General features: G+C 39.8%; 1 protein-coding gene across 1 annotated transcript in view; it reads right to left on the bottom strand.

Moving 5' to 3' along the window:
* The window catches only part of Ptpn22 (protein tyrosine phosphatase non-receptor type 22), a 62,328-nt gene that overhangs the window by 17,765 nt on the left and 27,562 nt on the right, over window positions 1-17,001 (bottom strand). The window contains exons 5-16 of the mRNA XM_052730275.1: window positions 15,561-15,669; window positions 15,228-15,304; window positions 15,013-15,108; window positions 14,585-14,623; window positions 13,449-13,520; window positions 13,288-13,347; window positions 12,551-12,693; window positions 11,947-12,013; window positions 9,413-9,490; window positions 7,024-7,110; window positions 3,005-3,081; window positions 2,050-2,873 (exon numbers count right to left, since the gene is read on the bottom strand). Of these exons, the coding sequence (XP_052586235.1) occupies window positions 2,050-2,873; window positions 3,005-3,081; window positions 7,024-7,110; window positions 9,413-9,490; window positions 11,947-12,013; window positions 12,551-12,693; window positions 13,288-13,347; window positions 13,449-13,520; window positions 14,585-14,623; window positions 15,013-15,108; window positions 15,228-15,304; window positions 15,561-15,669 (1,729 nt within the window). The remainder of the gene's footprint in view (window positions 1-2,049; window positions 2,874-3,004; window positions 3,082-7,023; window positions 7,111-9,412; window positions 9,491-11,946; window positions 12,014-12,550; window positions 12,694-13,287; window positions 13,348-13,448; window positions 13,521-14,584; window positions 14,624-15,012; window positions 15,109-15,227; window positions 15,305-15,560; window positions 15,670-17,001) is intronic.

Genomic DNA, 17,001 nt, shown 5'->3' with positions numbered 1-17,001 from the left:
TAGAAGTTTATTACAGAAATAGAAATAGTTCATCAAAAAAGGAGAAAATTCTGGGAATGGACGTAGACTAGAAATCTAGAGCAGGCTCAAATGCCTACAATGTTTTCTGTTTAATTAAAAAAAAAAATCCGAATTTGTGCAGAACACTTTACATGCTACTATAAGAAACTGCCACCAGATGGCAGACATGTCAATTTTGCTACAATATGAAAATAACTTCTTTTCTTTGTTGTTTTTGATGCTCTGAGATGTTTAAAGCATGATGGTTATTCATAAAAAGAAAACAGGAGATGGTGAGGTGCCTCAGCAGGTGAAGGTACTTGCTACTAAGGCTGACAACCTGAGTTCAATCCAGACCCCACATGGTAGAAGTAGAAAACTCACTACTGCAAGCTGTTCACTGGTTCACTGATCTAGACACACACACACACACACACACACACACACACACACACACACACACACACACGCACGCATAATAAAGAATACAAAATTCCTTACATTTTAAATATAATCAAACTATAAAAGAATTAGGTCAAAAGAAGAACCTTCTCAGATCCATATAAAGTATTTTTTGCAATAAATGATTTACTCATCTACCAAATTTGCTAGGTTTTCATAGCACATACTTATCAAGACTTCAAAGTCATTCTTGTTTATATAAAGAATTTGAGGCCAGCCTGGGTTACCTGAGACCCTGTCTGAAAAAACCAAAACAGGAAAACGAACAAACCAACAAAACCTGGGGAGATGGTTAGGTGGGTAAGACTGTACTGTATGAGGATGAGCACCTGAGCTCAGATCCCCAGCATCCACATGAAAAGCCTGAGTGGCCATTTGTGCTTATAAGCCCAGCCCTGGAGGGGAAGGGGCAGAGACAAGGTCTTGCTAGTTCCCAGCCTGGGGCAGGGCAGTGAAAGGCAAGCTCTGAGTTCAGTACACACACACACATGCCATACACACAGACAGAAGGAAACAAAGAAACTAATCCCCACACTTGAGAGTCTAGGGCAGGACTGCTGTGAGTTCTGGATCAGCCTGATCTCCATGAGTTCTAGGCTGGCTTCAGTAGGAAGGCCTTATCTAAATCAAGAAAAGAGGACAGAAAGAAACACAGGCTGGGGCTATCCCTCCATGATAGAGCTCTTTCCTGACTGGCTAGATTCAAGTCTCATGACTTCAAAAAGAGGAAAAGGGAAGCAGCAATCAATACTGTTATAAAGCAGAAGCTTTCTGTACTAAGTAAATGCTCTTTATGGATTATCTGGCAATATGCCTAAGCAAATGAAACTTGCTCTTCGCTTCCTTCATCTTCTACATCAGATTATTAGGGTCTGGGCTAGGGGTTCCACTTAGACACCTGCCTGACCTGCCTGAGGCACTAGGTTCCATCCACTTCACTAAAAAGAAAAGGGCAAAGAAAAACATCAGCATATAATAACCTCTAATAGTATATTCACTATTACTTTCTGACTACTCAGTTAAACAAAACAGTATGTTTGATATGTAAAAATCTAGAATTATAGGGCATAAATATGAAAATTGTGTTAAAAGATTTCAGAAAGTCACACAATACTAAGCAGATATCCTCATCTACTAAGATGAGAAAAGCACAGGAAATCAGGTCCTACCACTCCCACTCCTGCAGGAAGAGAATTCAATGCTTAGCAATGTGGTCAACGCATTACAGGCACATAAGTGTGTAACAAACATTTCTGGGTGACTGTGCAGTGCTGTTGACCAGTTTGCCCTCTGTACTTGGGAAGCTGCTTCTGTATGGTAAAGGTAAACTGTGGCTGTTGATAAACAAGTCTGGAATGAGGATGCCATGTTAAAAGCCTTCCTGTTGGCGAAAATAGGTCCCCAGACCTGAGAGCCTCATTGCGATTGTCTTTATAGTACACCATCAGAACACTCCTAGAATTTATTTCTTTGAGGAGAAAAAGAAGAAAAAGAAGCAGAGGAAGAGAAGGGTTAAGAGAAAACAAAATATTTAATGGAAACAAGGCAAGGTCCAAAATGTTATACAAATTTGAGGACGTAGCTTACCTTCTGTAGCTGCCTCTTGGTTTAACGGTGGGGGAAAACTGGTCCCAGGGCTTGCCACTAAAGAATTGCGGGAGTTGCAGTAGGAAAGGGAGGTTGTAGAAGAGGCTGGCAGCACAGCACAAGGACAAATGGCTCCATCTTGCTTCTCAGGCAGATCAAAAGACATCTTAGAATCAGCACTATTTGGGGGTGACGATGGAAAATAGGTATCTTCTACTAAAGACGTGCAAGAATGCACCCTAAAAGTGTTGGAGCCTTGCTGCAGTACACAAGGGGCATCGCATGTTGAGTGCTCAGAGGCACGTGGCAGTGAATAATTCAGTTCCTCGGAAGAAACATGGACCACACTTTGCGCCTGCAGCTCCATGAGACAAGGCGCATGCAGTTGAGATTCCAAGAAGGAAGAACCGTCTTCCATGTCCAACTCGCTTGTTTTTCTCTGCGGAATCCACTCAAAGGGAGTTGATTTGGTCCGTATCACCGGCCCCTTTGAATTGCTGCACCTGCCTGCTGTGGTGCTAGGCGGAGCACCAGGACATGACCCGTGCAAAATGGAACTGAAATCCAGACTCTGGTATTTCTGAAGGGGCTCTCCCACGACTGGAGAGGCCTTTGCCTGCCCTTCCCTGGTTATGACAACCTTGTTGTTACACCCACAGTTTAGCTCTAAAAACTCAAAAGAAGGGCTTGATTTAGCCGAACGCAAAACGAACTCTTCCTTGGCACTTGTTTCAGAAGTCCTGTCGAAGGAAGACGCATCTGCGCTGGCCGCCTCCATCCTTTGTTTGCTCGGTTGCTCCGTCGTTTGTACATCTTTCATGGCGCTGAAACAGAAGGAGAAAGTGATGATGCCGACTGGAAAGAGGTCTCTTCCCAGCAGCACAGAGAAGCAGAACATGAGGTTTCATCCCTCAGGCACAATTAGTCAACATTTAGATATGCTTAATTTACTCACTTTTTTGGTAAGTCCGGAGGACAGGAGTCAGCTTGTACAGTGAGATTTTGTTCAGGAATTGAAAATTCTGCTTCAATCTTCAAAAGAAACGTCAAGAGTTTTTTTTGTCTGGTTTGTTTTGGTTTTTAATGAAGCAATGTCAATAAAATATTTTAATATTTGAAGACTAGGAAGTAATACAACATTCCCACTCCCCAACACACACACACACACACACACACACACACACACACACACACACACACACACACACACAGACGGCCCAGGGACCATCATGGAAAGGGGGAGAGAAAGCTCAGGGAGGAATGGACTGAAAGAGTCCATTCTGGACGTGATGGGACCACTGCATTCATGAAATCAAGCCAGCAGTCTTGTCTGCACAAGACCTCCATAAAATCAAGCCAGTCAACATTCAAGCATGGAAGTGGGACATGGGCTCAATAATATCTAAGCCCAACTAAGTTGCTGTGGACAGTCGATGGCTTCTGGAGAAGGGAGAGTCCGGCTTTATTCAGGGTGTGGCTCCTGGTAGTCACCCTTGCTCCAGCGGCTGGTCCCACACCCATGAGTACATTGAGCAGCACAAATTAGAGCTGGTGGGTTATTTTTTACAAAAGAGGACACAAAATTAAGAAGGGGTAGAGACACGAGTGTGAGTTCTGGGAAGAATTAGGGGGAGAAGTAGGGGTAAACATTATCAAAATATATTGTAATAAATTCTTTTTTTTAAAGATTTATTTATTTATTATATACACAGAAGAGGGCGCCAGACCTCATTACAGATGGTTGTGAGCCACCATGTGGGTGCTGGGAATTGAACTCAGGACCTCTGGAAGAGCAGTCAGTGCTCTTAACCTCTGAGCCATCTCTCCAGCCCTGTAATAAATTCTTAAAGAATTAATAAAATATTGTATTAGATATAAAGCAATATGTTTATTTAGCTTGGATGAATTAGTATAAAATAAATGATATATTTGTTTTAAAAAGAAAGATCCCAATTGAACAGCCTAACTTTCCATTTTAAGGAACTAGGTATGTGTGTGGGGGAGTGACTAAAATCAAACTCAAACTTTGCAGCAGCAAGGAAATATTAAAGATTACAGTGGAGATAAATGAAATAGGGAACATGAAAAATGGAAAAACTGAATAAATTCAAAAGATCAATAAAAGTGATTATGCTTTAGTCACATTAAGGAAAAAAATTCACCAGGCAGAGATGGCACATGCCTTTAATCCCTGAACTCTGGAGGCAGAGGCAGGTGGATCTCTCTGAATTCAAGGCCAGCCTGGTCTACAGTGTGAGTTCCAGGACAGCCAGGGCTACACAGAGAAACTCTGTCTCAAAAAAAAAAAAAAAAAAAATCAAAGTATTAATCAAAAGTGAGAACACAGGGAGTGAACTCCTAGCACATTTGGTAAAGTGCTTATGCTCAATTCCCAGAATAGGCCCCTAAAATTTAAAAAATTTGGCATGGTGTAACACACCTGTAATCCCAATACTAGAGAGGTGGACAGAGGACCCCTGGGGTTCCTGATAGTTAGCCTATCCTAATCAGTGACTCCTGAGTCCCAGTGAGAGACTCATCTCAAAAACTAAGGTTGATGGCTCCTGAAGAGTGACATCCGAAGTTGACCTCTGGCCTTCACATATCTACACATGGAACCAGCCTCACACACAAGATGAAAATGTGGACATTACTACCGGTCTTGTGGAAACAAAAAGAATTAAAATACTATGAACAATTGCATAGGAGTGCCACATATATTGATGGCATGCTAACAAATTGGATAACCTAGATAAAATGATTAAGATTTTAGAGATACTCATCCTACCAAAATTGGTTGGTTAAGGGAGAAATAGAAAATCTAAATAGAACTCAACTAGTAAGGTGATTTAATCAATAATGGAAACAAAAGAGTCTGGTTCAATCCCCAGGACTGGGGGGATAGAAGAGGCCCATTTATATACTGTCAGTGGAAACGTGAACTAGTATGTGTATTATGAAAAATCAGTATGCAGGGCCCTCAAAAAATTAAAAACAGAACTATCATATAATTTATCAGTGCAACTTCTGGTATTTCTAGAGGAAATAAAATCAATGTAGTGTACTCATATGTGGCATATTCACAATAGACAAGTTATGGAGCCAAACCAAGTATCCATCCATAGATGAATGGATATAGAAAATGTAGCATATATTCACATGCTATTACAGTAGTATTATAAAGGAATACTATTACCCCTTTTAAAAAGAGGGAAAGAATGGCCTGGAAGAGGACATGTGTTTAGACCCCCAGAAATCACATAAAAGCCAAGTCTGATGAACCTAATCCCAATATTGAAGGCAAGAGACAGGTAGATCCAGGGGAGAGAGGGCTTTCTGGCTAGGCAGTCTAGTCAAAACAAAGAGGTTTAATTTCACTGAGGAAGGCATCCTAGTGTTAACCTCTGGCCTGTACATGCATCTGCACTGGTAGGTACACACACACACACACAGTGCCAGGCATGGTGACACAGGCTTATAATTTCAGCTGCTTAGCAGACTGGGGCTAGAGAATCATAAGTTCAAGGCCAGCCTGCACAACTTAGCAAAACCCTGTCTCAAAATTAAAAAGTTGAAAACCAGAGCTGGTGATATAGCTCAGAGCGCTAAAGCAATTGCCTGGCATTCACAAGGCCCCATGTTCAATTCCAAGTACCATTAAAAAAATAGTAAAGTGGGGGTGGGAGTCTGGAAAGATGACTCATTGGCTAAAAGTATTGACTGCTCTTCCAGAGGTTCTGAGTTTAATTCCCAGCAACCATGGTGGCTTACAACCATCTCTAGTGAGATCTGATGGCCTCTTCTGGCATAAAGTTGTACATGCAGATAGAGCACTCATATATATAAAATAAATAAAATCTTTTTTGTTTTTGGCAACATGAATGAACCTAGAGGACATTGTGCTAAGTAAAATAAGCTAAACATGGAAAGACAAATACTGCATAATTCCTACATAGACTCTAAAATAATCCAAATTCATAGACACAGAGCAGAATGGTAACTACCAGAGACTAGAAAGAGGAAGATTTTGAGGCAATGTTGGTCAACAGATACAAAATTTCAACTAGAGCCCTGTGGTGATGGCACACACCTTTAATCTCAGCACATGGGAGGCAGAGGCAGACAAATCTGAGTTCAAGGCCATCCTGGCCTACAAAGTGAGTTCCAGGACAGCCTATACAAAGAAACCCTGTCTGGGAAAACAAAAAAACAAAAACAAACCCCAAAACAAAAACAAAAACAAACAAAATTTCAACTAGATTAAAAAGAATAAATTCAAGAGGTTTACTATAAAATACAGTGACTACAGTTAATGATGAGGTATTATGTATTAGAAACTGCATAGACTATAGGTCTTTATAAATATATAAAGTAATGAATATGTTAATTAGTTTGATTTAGTCATTACACAATGTATACAAACTTTAAAACATATTATATATTATAAATATATTCAATTTTGTTCTGTTATTTTTTTTGTTCTTTGAGACAGGGTCTCACTGTGTAGCCCTGGCTAGCCTGGAACTCACCAAGCTGGCCTCCAAACTCACAGAGATCCACCTGCCTCTGTCTCTGGGATTAAAGAAATGTGTCACAACACCTAGCTCAATTTAAAAAAAAATTTGTGAGATGTATGCTATAAAGTAAGACAGATGGAACCTGAAAAAGCACTCACCTATAAATTTATGAATTCAAATTTAACTTGCCAATAAATTGCCTAAAACTTGGGATCAAAACACATGCTTGCCCTAATTGAATTCAGCTTCTAAATTTAGCTGAAAATTATATGTAATAAGGTAATCAAGTTGTGAATTTTCTAAGTTAAACTACCCCAAATTAATTTGTCCTCTACAGGAGATTTTGACATAGCCCTATGAAATCCTGACATTCCAATTCAGGTGTGACCATACATAAGCCCTACAAATACTTTGGCCAAAAACATATGAAAAAAATAATATGTAATTTCAACATTACCTCTCTTCCAGAGTGTTCATCTCCAATAATATCCATATGCCTCTTAAATAGTTCTAACACAGCACTATAGACCAGTTCGTATTGTTCCTGGAGAGTATCACAAGCCAGGCAAATGAAGAACACAAAAACATTAGGTGAATTACAGAAACTGATTTCAAAACAGGAACATCTATCAACATGTTATTAAACTCAGTAAACAGCGCTGTATGCTCCATCATTCACTGCAGATCTGTGCATACTTTTAGGCTATGAGAAATACTTACTTTACATAACTCTAGCTATCACACAAGGATTTTATGCCATGTTTCTTTCATATTCTAACCCTACTTTTTCCTTTTTATCTTTCATCTCTGTTTTCTTTGCTAGCATTTTTTGTTTACATGTTATTCTAGATGTATCTTGAGTAAATCACCTTCATTTATGGAAAAAAAATCAGGTAATGGGTGGTATATGAATTGATAACTTCAATATGTGTTTTCTAATTTGACCTTCACAATTGCTCTATGAGGTAGAAGGCTATTATACCTGTTTACAGTCAGTTTGTCAAAGGCCATTCAGAAGTAATTCCTGCATGTGACTTATAAACTGAATCTTCTGACTTAGTTTAGTGTATTTAGATCAAGTTGCTGAAATTTTGTCCTAATAAAGATACCAAAGAAAAGTAAACCACTGAATAAAAAGTTGAAAATCTGTGGTTACAAAAGGATTCAATGTAGAGAAATGAGACCTCTATTCTTACCATGTATTACAAGGTTTATGGCTTGTAATACTTGTAATACTTCATTTTGGCCTTTCTTCTTCCTGAAGCACTTCCTCTCATACTTTACACAATCCCATACAAATAAAGGATGTTTCAACGGGGGTTTTTTAGCAGGAGAACAATGTAGCATCTCTAACACCCAACATAGTCATGGAATGCTATCATTTTTTAAGACAGAAAACGTAGCCAGCAATTGTGGTTCACTTCTGTAATCCCAGCACTCAGGAAGCTGAGGCAGAAGGATTGTTGCAACTTCAAGGCCAGCCTGGCCCTCAATATTAAATTCTAAGCCAGACTGGGGTATGAGATAAGACCCTGTCAGAGAGAGAGACAGAGATAAAGGCAGAGACTGAGTGAGAATGGGACTAAAACAGGAAGCATCATCTGGCCAGATTGCCATTTTGCAGTGTCAGAAGAATCAGCTACAACCGTTAGATTTGTTTAGCTAGTTAGTAACAGTGCTGAAATAGGAAAGCTTCTTCGGTTCCCTTCAAACTCCTAAAACTAGGCCGACAGAGATGGAATTTTCTGAAATAGGCTATGCTTATTAATTTAACACTGCAGTTCATATAACAAGGCTCATGCTTCCCGGTGTCTGTGAATTTATATGCATTACCTTCCTTTCAAGCCTGACAGCACTAAGCCATCTAAGACTTCCAGTTCACATAAACTTTCCCCTCATAGTTGAATATAGAAAACACCTACAGGCAACACATGAAAAATTATTTTTTCCACAACCTGCTCATGGAAAACCTGTGTGGGCCAAACAGACACTTTTGTATTAATAGCTCTTCATTTTTTCCCTTCATTCACAACTGTACATTAAAATATCTAAACTGCCACTTTGAACTGCTTCATCTCAAACTTGTGTGCAAGTTCATTTGTAAGGGACTTGAAACACGTCAAGGTCTTTCTACTTAAAGACAATTCTTAAAAAATATACAAAAATGTCTTATACATAATAAATATCAATAAAAACTTAAATGCATGAGTGAATCGCTGAGTGGATAAATGCTAAGCTCCATGTTAAAGATGTGTAACTGTATAAAGTTGAGTGAAGTTATTGGTGTATAAATATGTGTGAAATTAATACTATAGGCAATGAGAGATTTGGGCTCAGAAGAGTCTTCCTGGTGAAATAGACCAGTGTGGGCAATCTAGCACGGGTTCAAAGGTTGTAGGAAATGGTAAGAGAAGCAACAGAAGTAACAGATGTAACAGGCATCTGCTTATTCTAATTTCCTTCCTCATTGCTTCCTAATGTAGAGATTATATCATTTCTTGAAGTAGAAATGGCAAGTCCCTGATTTTCTGTGGCTTTGTAGATGGATTTGTAACTGCAAAACTTCAAGTTAACTTATGACCCATAACAGTGGCCGGTTCTTTCTAATAAGTCAAACTCACTGAATTGTTTTCAATTTCTTTTGTAAGCAAGAAATAATATTGTAGACAGTAAAATATGAGGAATGAAAATAACCTGACCCAGGACAAGGGCTGCATGAAGACCAGGGAAATCCAGAGTTAGAGGAAACCACACAGCAACAAGTTAGTGTCGCCTGCATACTCAGCAGCTCTGGGCGTGTCACCGTGAACACAGACACACCCCGTCATCTCTTCACCAGTCTTTACCTGAGTTTGAACTAGTGAAGGCCTCTGTGTTCGCATTTCCTGGATCAAACTAAAAATGCTGAAGTTCTCAGGAACTATCTGTCAAGTCAAAGAGAAAACTCTTTTACTCCTTTTTATTTTTTGCTAACAAACCGTGCCGTTTTCTCATAGTTTTGTATTCCTGTGACGCCCATTCCTCTAATATAGAACAACACCAAGAAAAGAATGCCTTTTCCCTCTCTCCTTCCCTCCCTCTCTTTCCTTCTTTCTGACAGGGTTTCGTTTAGCCCAAGCTGGCCTTAAACTGGCTGTGTAGACAAGGATGACCTTCAGCTTCTTCTACCTTCCAAATGCTAGGGTTATAGGTGTGTGCCACCATACTCATGACCCAGGTTTACACAGCTTAGACAGATCAACCATAAAGCATTGTTAGCCAACCGCTGTACCAACTGAACTATATCCCTAGCCCCAAGAATGCACTACAAAATATGTGTTTTTATTTTATGTGTATGAGTGTTTGCGTGTAAATGCACCACTTGGGTGCCTGGTACCCACAAAGGGCAGAAGAGGGCATTGGATCCCTTGGACCTGGAGTTACTGACGACTGTGAACTGACATGTGGTTGTTGAGAACCAAACTTCTGCAAGAGCAGCCAGTGCTCTTCACCCCTGAGCCATTATCTCTAGCCCCAAGGATGCATTTTGAAAGCCAGTAGTTTCTTATAATTTTCACCATGATTTAGAGCAGTAGTCTCAACCTTCCTAATACTGTGACCCTTTAATACACATTGGGTGTTCCTCATGTTATAGTGATCCTCAACCATAAAGATATTTTCATTGCTACTTCATAATTGTAACTTTGCTACTATTATGAATTGTAATGTAAATATCTGTGTTTTCTGATGGTCTTAGACAACCCTTCTGAAAGGGTCATTTGACCCCAAAGGGGTTGTCATCTACAGATTGAGAAACACTGATTTAGAGGCTGGTGTTGTCACTAGAAAAGACTAATATAATTTAGAACAATTTTACATGGTGATAAAATGTCTAATGCCACAAAGATAAGGCTTAATAGATAATTCATCTGAGGTTTTATGAAATAAAAGAAGTTAGAAAATCTAAAGCCCTATTTTAAACTTCTCATTTCCTAACAGACATAAAAACTGATTTCTAAGGACTGGCAAGATAACTCAGCAGCTAAAACGCTGGCTTTTCCAGAGAACCCAGGTTCTATTCCCTGCATATACTTGGTAGCTCACAACTATCTGTAACTAATTTCCAAGGACTGGTGTTCTCTTGTGGCCTCTATGGGCACTAGGCATGTAAAAGGCACACAGATATACAAACAGGTCTAATACCCACTCACATAAAATGTTTAATTTTTTTAATTGGCCAGGTATGGTGGCACACGCCTTTAATCCCAGCACTCAGGAGGCAAAGGTAGATCAGATTGTGTTCGAGGTCAGCCTGGACTACAGAGTGAGTTCCAGGACAGCCAGGGCTACACAGAGAAACTCTGTCTTGGAAAAAAAAAATGTTTTTTTTCCCTAGAGATGGAGAGATAGCTCACTTGGTAAAGAGCATGCCATGCAAGAATGAGGACCTGAGTTCAGATCCCAAGCACGCACGTGAGAGCCAGGCCTGTCTAAAATCCCAGTGCTCAGGGAGACAAACGGGTCCCTGGAGCCCATTGTCAGCCAGCCTATCAAAATTAAGATTCAGTAGAGACTCTGCCTCAAAAAAAAAAAGATAGAGGGCTGGGGAGATGGCTCAGCGGTTAAGAGTGCTGGCTGTTCTTCCAGAGGTCCTGAGTTCAATTCCCAGCAACCACATGGTGGCTCACAACCATCTGTAATGAGATCTGGTGCCCTCTTCTGACCATGCAGACAAAGCACTGTACACATAATAAATAAATAAATAAATAAATAAATAAATAAATAAATCTTTAAAAAAAAAAAAAAAAAGATAGAAAAAAAAGTAAGAGAGACCCCAATATGAATTTCCACATATGCACCCTACACGCACATCCATGCACATATCCATGCGAACACACACACACACACACACACATTTCTAGACAACAGCACAAAGCTTGATTGTAGTACGTTGAATCCATCTACTAAAACAGTTTGGATAGCGAAGGGGTAAATAAACAATTCAGGGCAGCAGTTCTCTAACTTGAACATTTCTCAGCATCACCCAGAGGGCTTGTTGGCTCACACCCTCCAAACTTTCTAGATTCATCAGTGGGCAGGAGTCCATAATTTATATTTCTAACCATTTCTCATGTAATGTTGATCCCAGAGAATTGTACTTCATCATGTTGGAGATCAAACTTAGGGCCTCCTGTCATAAGACAAGTACATTATTTTTAAGCTATACCTTCTCCCCCGGGGACCACACCTTCAGAATCACCATCTTAGGAACTAATTTAATCATATAACAGGGTAGATTTACAAATAACCCACCCTGTAAGAAAAGGTGAGTAGTGAAGATGTTCTGAAAGTGGAAGATGCATGCAGCAAGAAGACAGGAAGTGTTTGCTGGGAAACTCACCCCATCTTTCAGCAGCATCCGTGTGTAATCAACAGCACAGATGACACCGGTCCTCCCGCAGCCGGCACTGAAACAGAAGACCACGGTAGCACGTGCACTTGTTGAGAGAGAGAACTGACGATGGTTGGAAAATTCCTTAGTAGACTTGAGGAGGGAGGAAATGAAACTTTTCAAGTCCTACCATGTCCCAGAACATGTGTGTCATGCCACAGGTATTGGCAGCTTCACATGAGAGTTCCCAGAACCACTGTTCATAAATAACTTTAAAGAAATTTTATGTTCAGCAAAATGTTTCAATGAGTAAAGGTTCTTGCTGCCTTTGCCTAATGACCTGAGTTCGATCCCCAGAACCCACGTGGTTGTCTTTGGGGAGACAATCATCTCCCCAAAGTTGTGTTTGGATCTCTACATGTAGGCTGTGACACATGTACATGGGTGCACATATGTGCATACACACACAAACAAATCTTAAAGAAATGAATTTAATGCACCAGTTGAATTTATACTAGATTGTTTCAGCTCTTGACTGTTTTTCTTGAATTGCACCCCAACCACAGCCTCATTTTGCTTGTTCTCAATGGAAAGTTCACTCACAGCATCTCACCTGCAATGAACACATATGGGAACACAGTCGTCTTCTTGGTAACAACGTATATCCCAGATGAGCTCAAGGATGGGGTCTATAGATGAAGGCACATCATGGTCTGGCCAATTCTTATAATGAAACTGGTAAATAATTCTAGTTTTCTATTAAAAAAATAGAACAAATGGAGAATTCAAGGTTAGGCTTCTACCCCATTCTACTAAAAGGTTAGTCTGATTAAGTTCCATCTGTAGCCTTTTATTCTTGCAATTCTGCTTTCTTCTATATACCTCTCAAGCCTTATGAAAATAACTGAAAGTAATATGAGGATGTTTTCCATTGTCTTATCCTTAACAACCCACCTATATAAGAGGAGGTAGATATGAAAATAGTACAAACCAAATCTTCCTCAAATTAGCATGTCTCAAATAGTTCACAGACATACTGGTATATTGAATCCCCTGACCTTTAGCAAGGCAGGGTAGAGTCTAAGGCATCATCATCAGCTGTCATGTTGGTCCCTAATGTCTAACCACTGTTCATAATACCTCTATTCATACTACCAATATCACTTTTGTGTGTGCTGTGGTGTGAAACAGATTGGGGGCAGAATGTCTTATGACTATGAAGACTTACTCAAGACACCAAAGGCCCTAACTCTCCCCATAACTGTATGCCCAGCCTGAGTCACACACATACATGTTTACCTGTCTTATCTCAGTAGGCTCTCAGCTTTATCACTGCTGTTCTATACTTACATTATTGAACTTGGCTTTCAGAGTCCTTATTATATAATCAGATTTCTTTTTCTCAGCTTCCTAAGGAGAAAATTAAATTATCAGCAATTTCAAGGGCACGCTCTTTAAAATGTAGATCCTGGAGGCTTTGCTTAGCCATAACAGAAACACATCATACTTACACAGAATATAGAAAAAGGGCCAAACTGCAGCTGTGTCTCTCCTGGCTCAGCCCAATAGCGTTCACACTTTTTCTGTTGCATAAAACAGAAGGTAATGGTTTCCCTCCATATAGTCTAGTCTCTCCTGCAAGATGAAACCCATTCCCTCATCCAGAAGCAGCTCTGTGTCCTTCATCTTAGGTTAGGCACGGCTAACCCCCTTGGAATTCAACTCTAGCAACATGATCAGGAATCTCCAAAGGATAAAAAACAGACATTAAAGGATGTCTGAATTATAGACTTCCTAGGAGTCTGAAGAGTAGAAATAGTGATTGCTGACCTATGTTCAGCATCTCAAAAACCCTGAAATTGTTGACTAAAACAGTTGCACTAGTTAAGAGCCAGATCCCCCCAATTGTGATTGGAATTCCCAACTCGGAATGGCCACAGTAGATTAGAACAGAAATGCCAGTCACACTGTTAGGTTTAAATTTTCTAACACCACATTTAAAAATGAAAATAGGTGAAATGCATTTTAGCCCAATATTTATACCAAAATATTTAACATGTAATCCAGATACAATAGTATATATGTGCTTGCCTTGTTATTTTAACAAATATTAAAATCTTATGTAAATTTTACACATATCACTCAAGTAGAATGCTAAATTTTCACTGGAAATATTTTCAGTTATAGTAAATCAAATTTATCTTTGAAAAAGTTCCACATACCCCAAAATACATTTTTCAATAGCTGAAGTTTTAGTTTTAAAGCAATTAAAATAAAACCATTGAGTCCTTCCTCCATGCAATCCCTGGCAAGTGCTTAACAGCTACATGTGGTGGTGGATGCTGTTTGGGGCAGCACAGGGTGAGTCTCTAATGGACAGTTAAAACATCTGATTATCAGAAAGAAAGTGACATTCTTTTCTCCTTTACTTCCTTTCTTTCTTCCTTTAACTTTAGAGCACAAGAGTTACTGGAAAAATGGATAAAAGGGGTTCTCGGAGGTGAAGCCCCCTATACAACATGTGGTATCCCCAAACTGAAAACTGGGAAAATGGTATGGTTTTCCCCAGACACACTTAAAGAAAGTTCTACCACCATTGCCCTCCTTACTTTACCTTTAGGTCTACCAGGACTGAAAAGCAACTCACCTTTCCCATTTCAAACTCCATACACGCCATGACAATGACCTGAAGGCAAGACACAGAAATTTGAACATCTACAGAGTTAGAGAAGACAGTCCTGCATGAGTCCCGGAATCAGAAAGTATCAAGTGTTGTTTTTCTGTCGGCTTTGCTTTCTAACACAAAAAGAAACCCCAGTGGACTTAGGAGATGGTCTTACTCTTCCTTCTTTCTGTCCCCACTTCCCTGTTCTCTTACCAGCATTCTTGTTACCAAGAGAGCCTGTCAAGGTATCAGCTTTCATTTTCTTGAACACGAATACATCGTAATATTGATAAAAGGTACCTGCACTCTGAAATCTCACCAAACCATAAGAAAAGCACAGCTGGGAAACCTCAGTCACATCCTGCATCCTGCCCCCTCCACCAAAGCTCAAAGAGCAACTTGACACTCACCAAGACACGATATTCCCAAATCATCCTCCAAAAGTCCAGGACAGTTGTAGATAAAGGACCCTGGGTGGCAATATAAGCCCTGGGTCCGTAGACACCCTAAAGGGAACAGAAATCACATGAGGTGACAACAGACAGCATCTTCTCCCTGGTCCTCTCCCCATCCCATTTTAGGTGCTCAGAAAAATATGGAGTGCTTTTATTTCCTCTCCATCTACCTTAATAAAGCTGGCATTGATATAGCTGGAATCCTCATCAGAAGTTATCAGGTTCAGCTCTACCAGGCTATGGTCATCTGGAACACAAGAGAAAGACACGGTGTAACTAAGGAGTCCAACATTGAGGGTTCAGTCAGATCTCAAGAAGAGTGGTTGTTAAAAGTGTTTGATAAGTGAACAAGTAATTGAACGGATGAATGTTCTTTTGTAGTCATAAATAGTACAATTGGTTTGTCAGTGCCATATTCCAAGGTTAAGAACAAGTACTTGGTTAAAAAGTAGAGAGGTGGATAAAACTGGAAGTATAAGCTTACAGGAAGAAATGGAACTTACAGGGCAAAATATCCTTGTATCTGTTTTTCTTGATATTCTTGGGCTTCTGGGCCACTGTTGTAGGGTAGGTTTTGTCTGCCTTGTACTTAGTAGATTGCCTTTTCAGCTTCTGTAATACAATTCCAAGAACAATTTTTCCAAAGAAAGAGGTAAGGGGCTCATTTGGTATAGTAAGTACTCCCTTGAAAGCAGGAGAACCTGAGTTTGATTCTCAGAGCCCACATAAAGTCAAGTGTGGGCCGGCATTGGTGGCACATGCCTTTAATCCTAGTATTTGGGTGTCATAGGCAGACAGATCTTTATGAGTTTGAGGGTGGACTGGTCTACATAGTGAGTTCCATGCCAGCCAGGTAAACATAGAAAGACCTTGTCTCAAAATATAAATAAGTAAAAAAAAATTTAAAAAGCCAGGGGTAGTAACTCAATTTGCAATGCCAGTGCTGGAGAGGTGGAAACAGGTTGATTCTTGGGGCTCACTGGCCAGCCAGCTTAGCCTAATTGACAAGCTCCAGATCCCAGTGAGGACCTTGTCTCACAAAACAAGGTAGATGACTCCTGAGGAAAGATATCTGAGGTTGCTCTTTGCCTCCATACATCTGCACTTACAACCAAATACACACATACACCACATATGGGCATATGCCCACACATGCACGTACACACACACACACACACACACACACACACACACACACACACACACACACGTAAGGAGAGAGATAAGAAGCTACCTCTGGAGAGCTGTGCTCTTCCACTTTTCAGACATTCTACCTTAACCCTTTCAGCATCCTCTGAGGCTAGCTTCTTTCAGGACAGGAAATAAGGATGACATAGTTGAGTGACTTTGGAGAAGTGAAAAGATCACACTGCAGCTGAGTCACAGACAGTTAAGACTTAGATCTGAAACTGCTAAATATTTAAGAAACCAAATAACTTCTGAAAGTGAGCTATGTGTGTGCTCCACCCAAGGAACAGATACCAAGAGTATGACTTACTTTCTTTATAGGGTCCATTCTCTAAGTAGAAGTGGCGCTTAAGTTAAATACACTCTGTTTGTAGTGGTCAAAATTTCAGAGACTTCAGTTCCAAAGCATTTTTATGTGACTCAAACTTTAACCCTACTTTTGCAGCAATTAATAATCCAAACAGAATGATATTCTTTATGTAGAATATGATCTGAGATAGGCAGGGGCGATCTTAATATGGTTGGACAAGAGCCCTTAGAACAGTAAGATAATTCCTTAAACGTATTCCCATTTTTTAGTGTTATACTATAACACCAAATGTGAGGTCAGAAATGATAAGATATGATGATTTCTCTTCAGCTTCTTGTCTAGAATTAATGTAGTCCAAAATTTCATCTCTATAATTAAAAAAAAAGAAAAATATGTGAACTAGGTCTGAATTTTGTGAGACCTGACCAGTTTGCAAAAGAAGACAG

Source organism: Peromyscus californicus, unplaced genomic scaffold (assembly GCF_007827085.1).
Source record: "Peromyscus californicus insignis strain IS unplaced genomic scaffold, ASM782708v3 Scaffold_9__1_contigs__length_137607984, whole genome shotgun sequence".
Lineage (NCBI taxonomy): Eukaryota > Metazoa > Chordata > Mammalia > Rodentia > Cricetidae > Peromyscus > Peromyscus californicus.
Note: the sequence above shows the minus strand (reverse complement) of the source record. Positions and strands in the feature narration are given on the sequence as shown.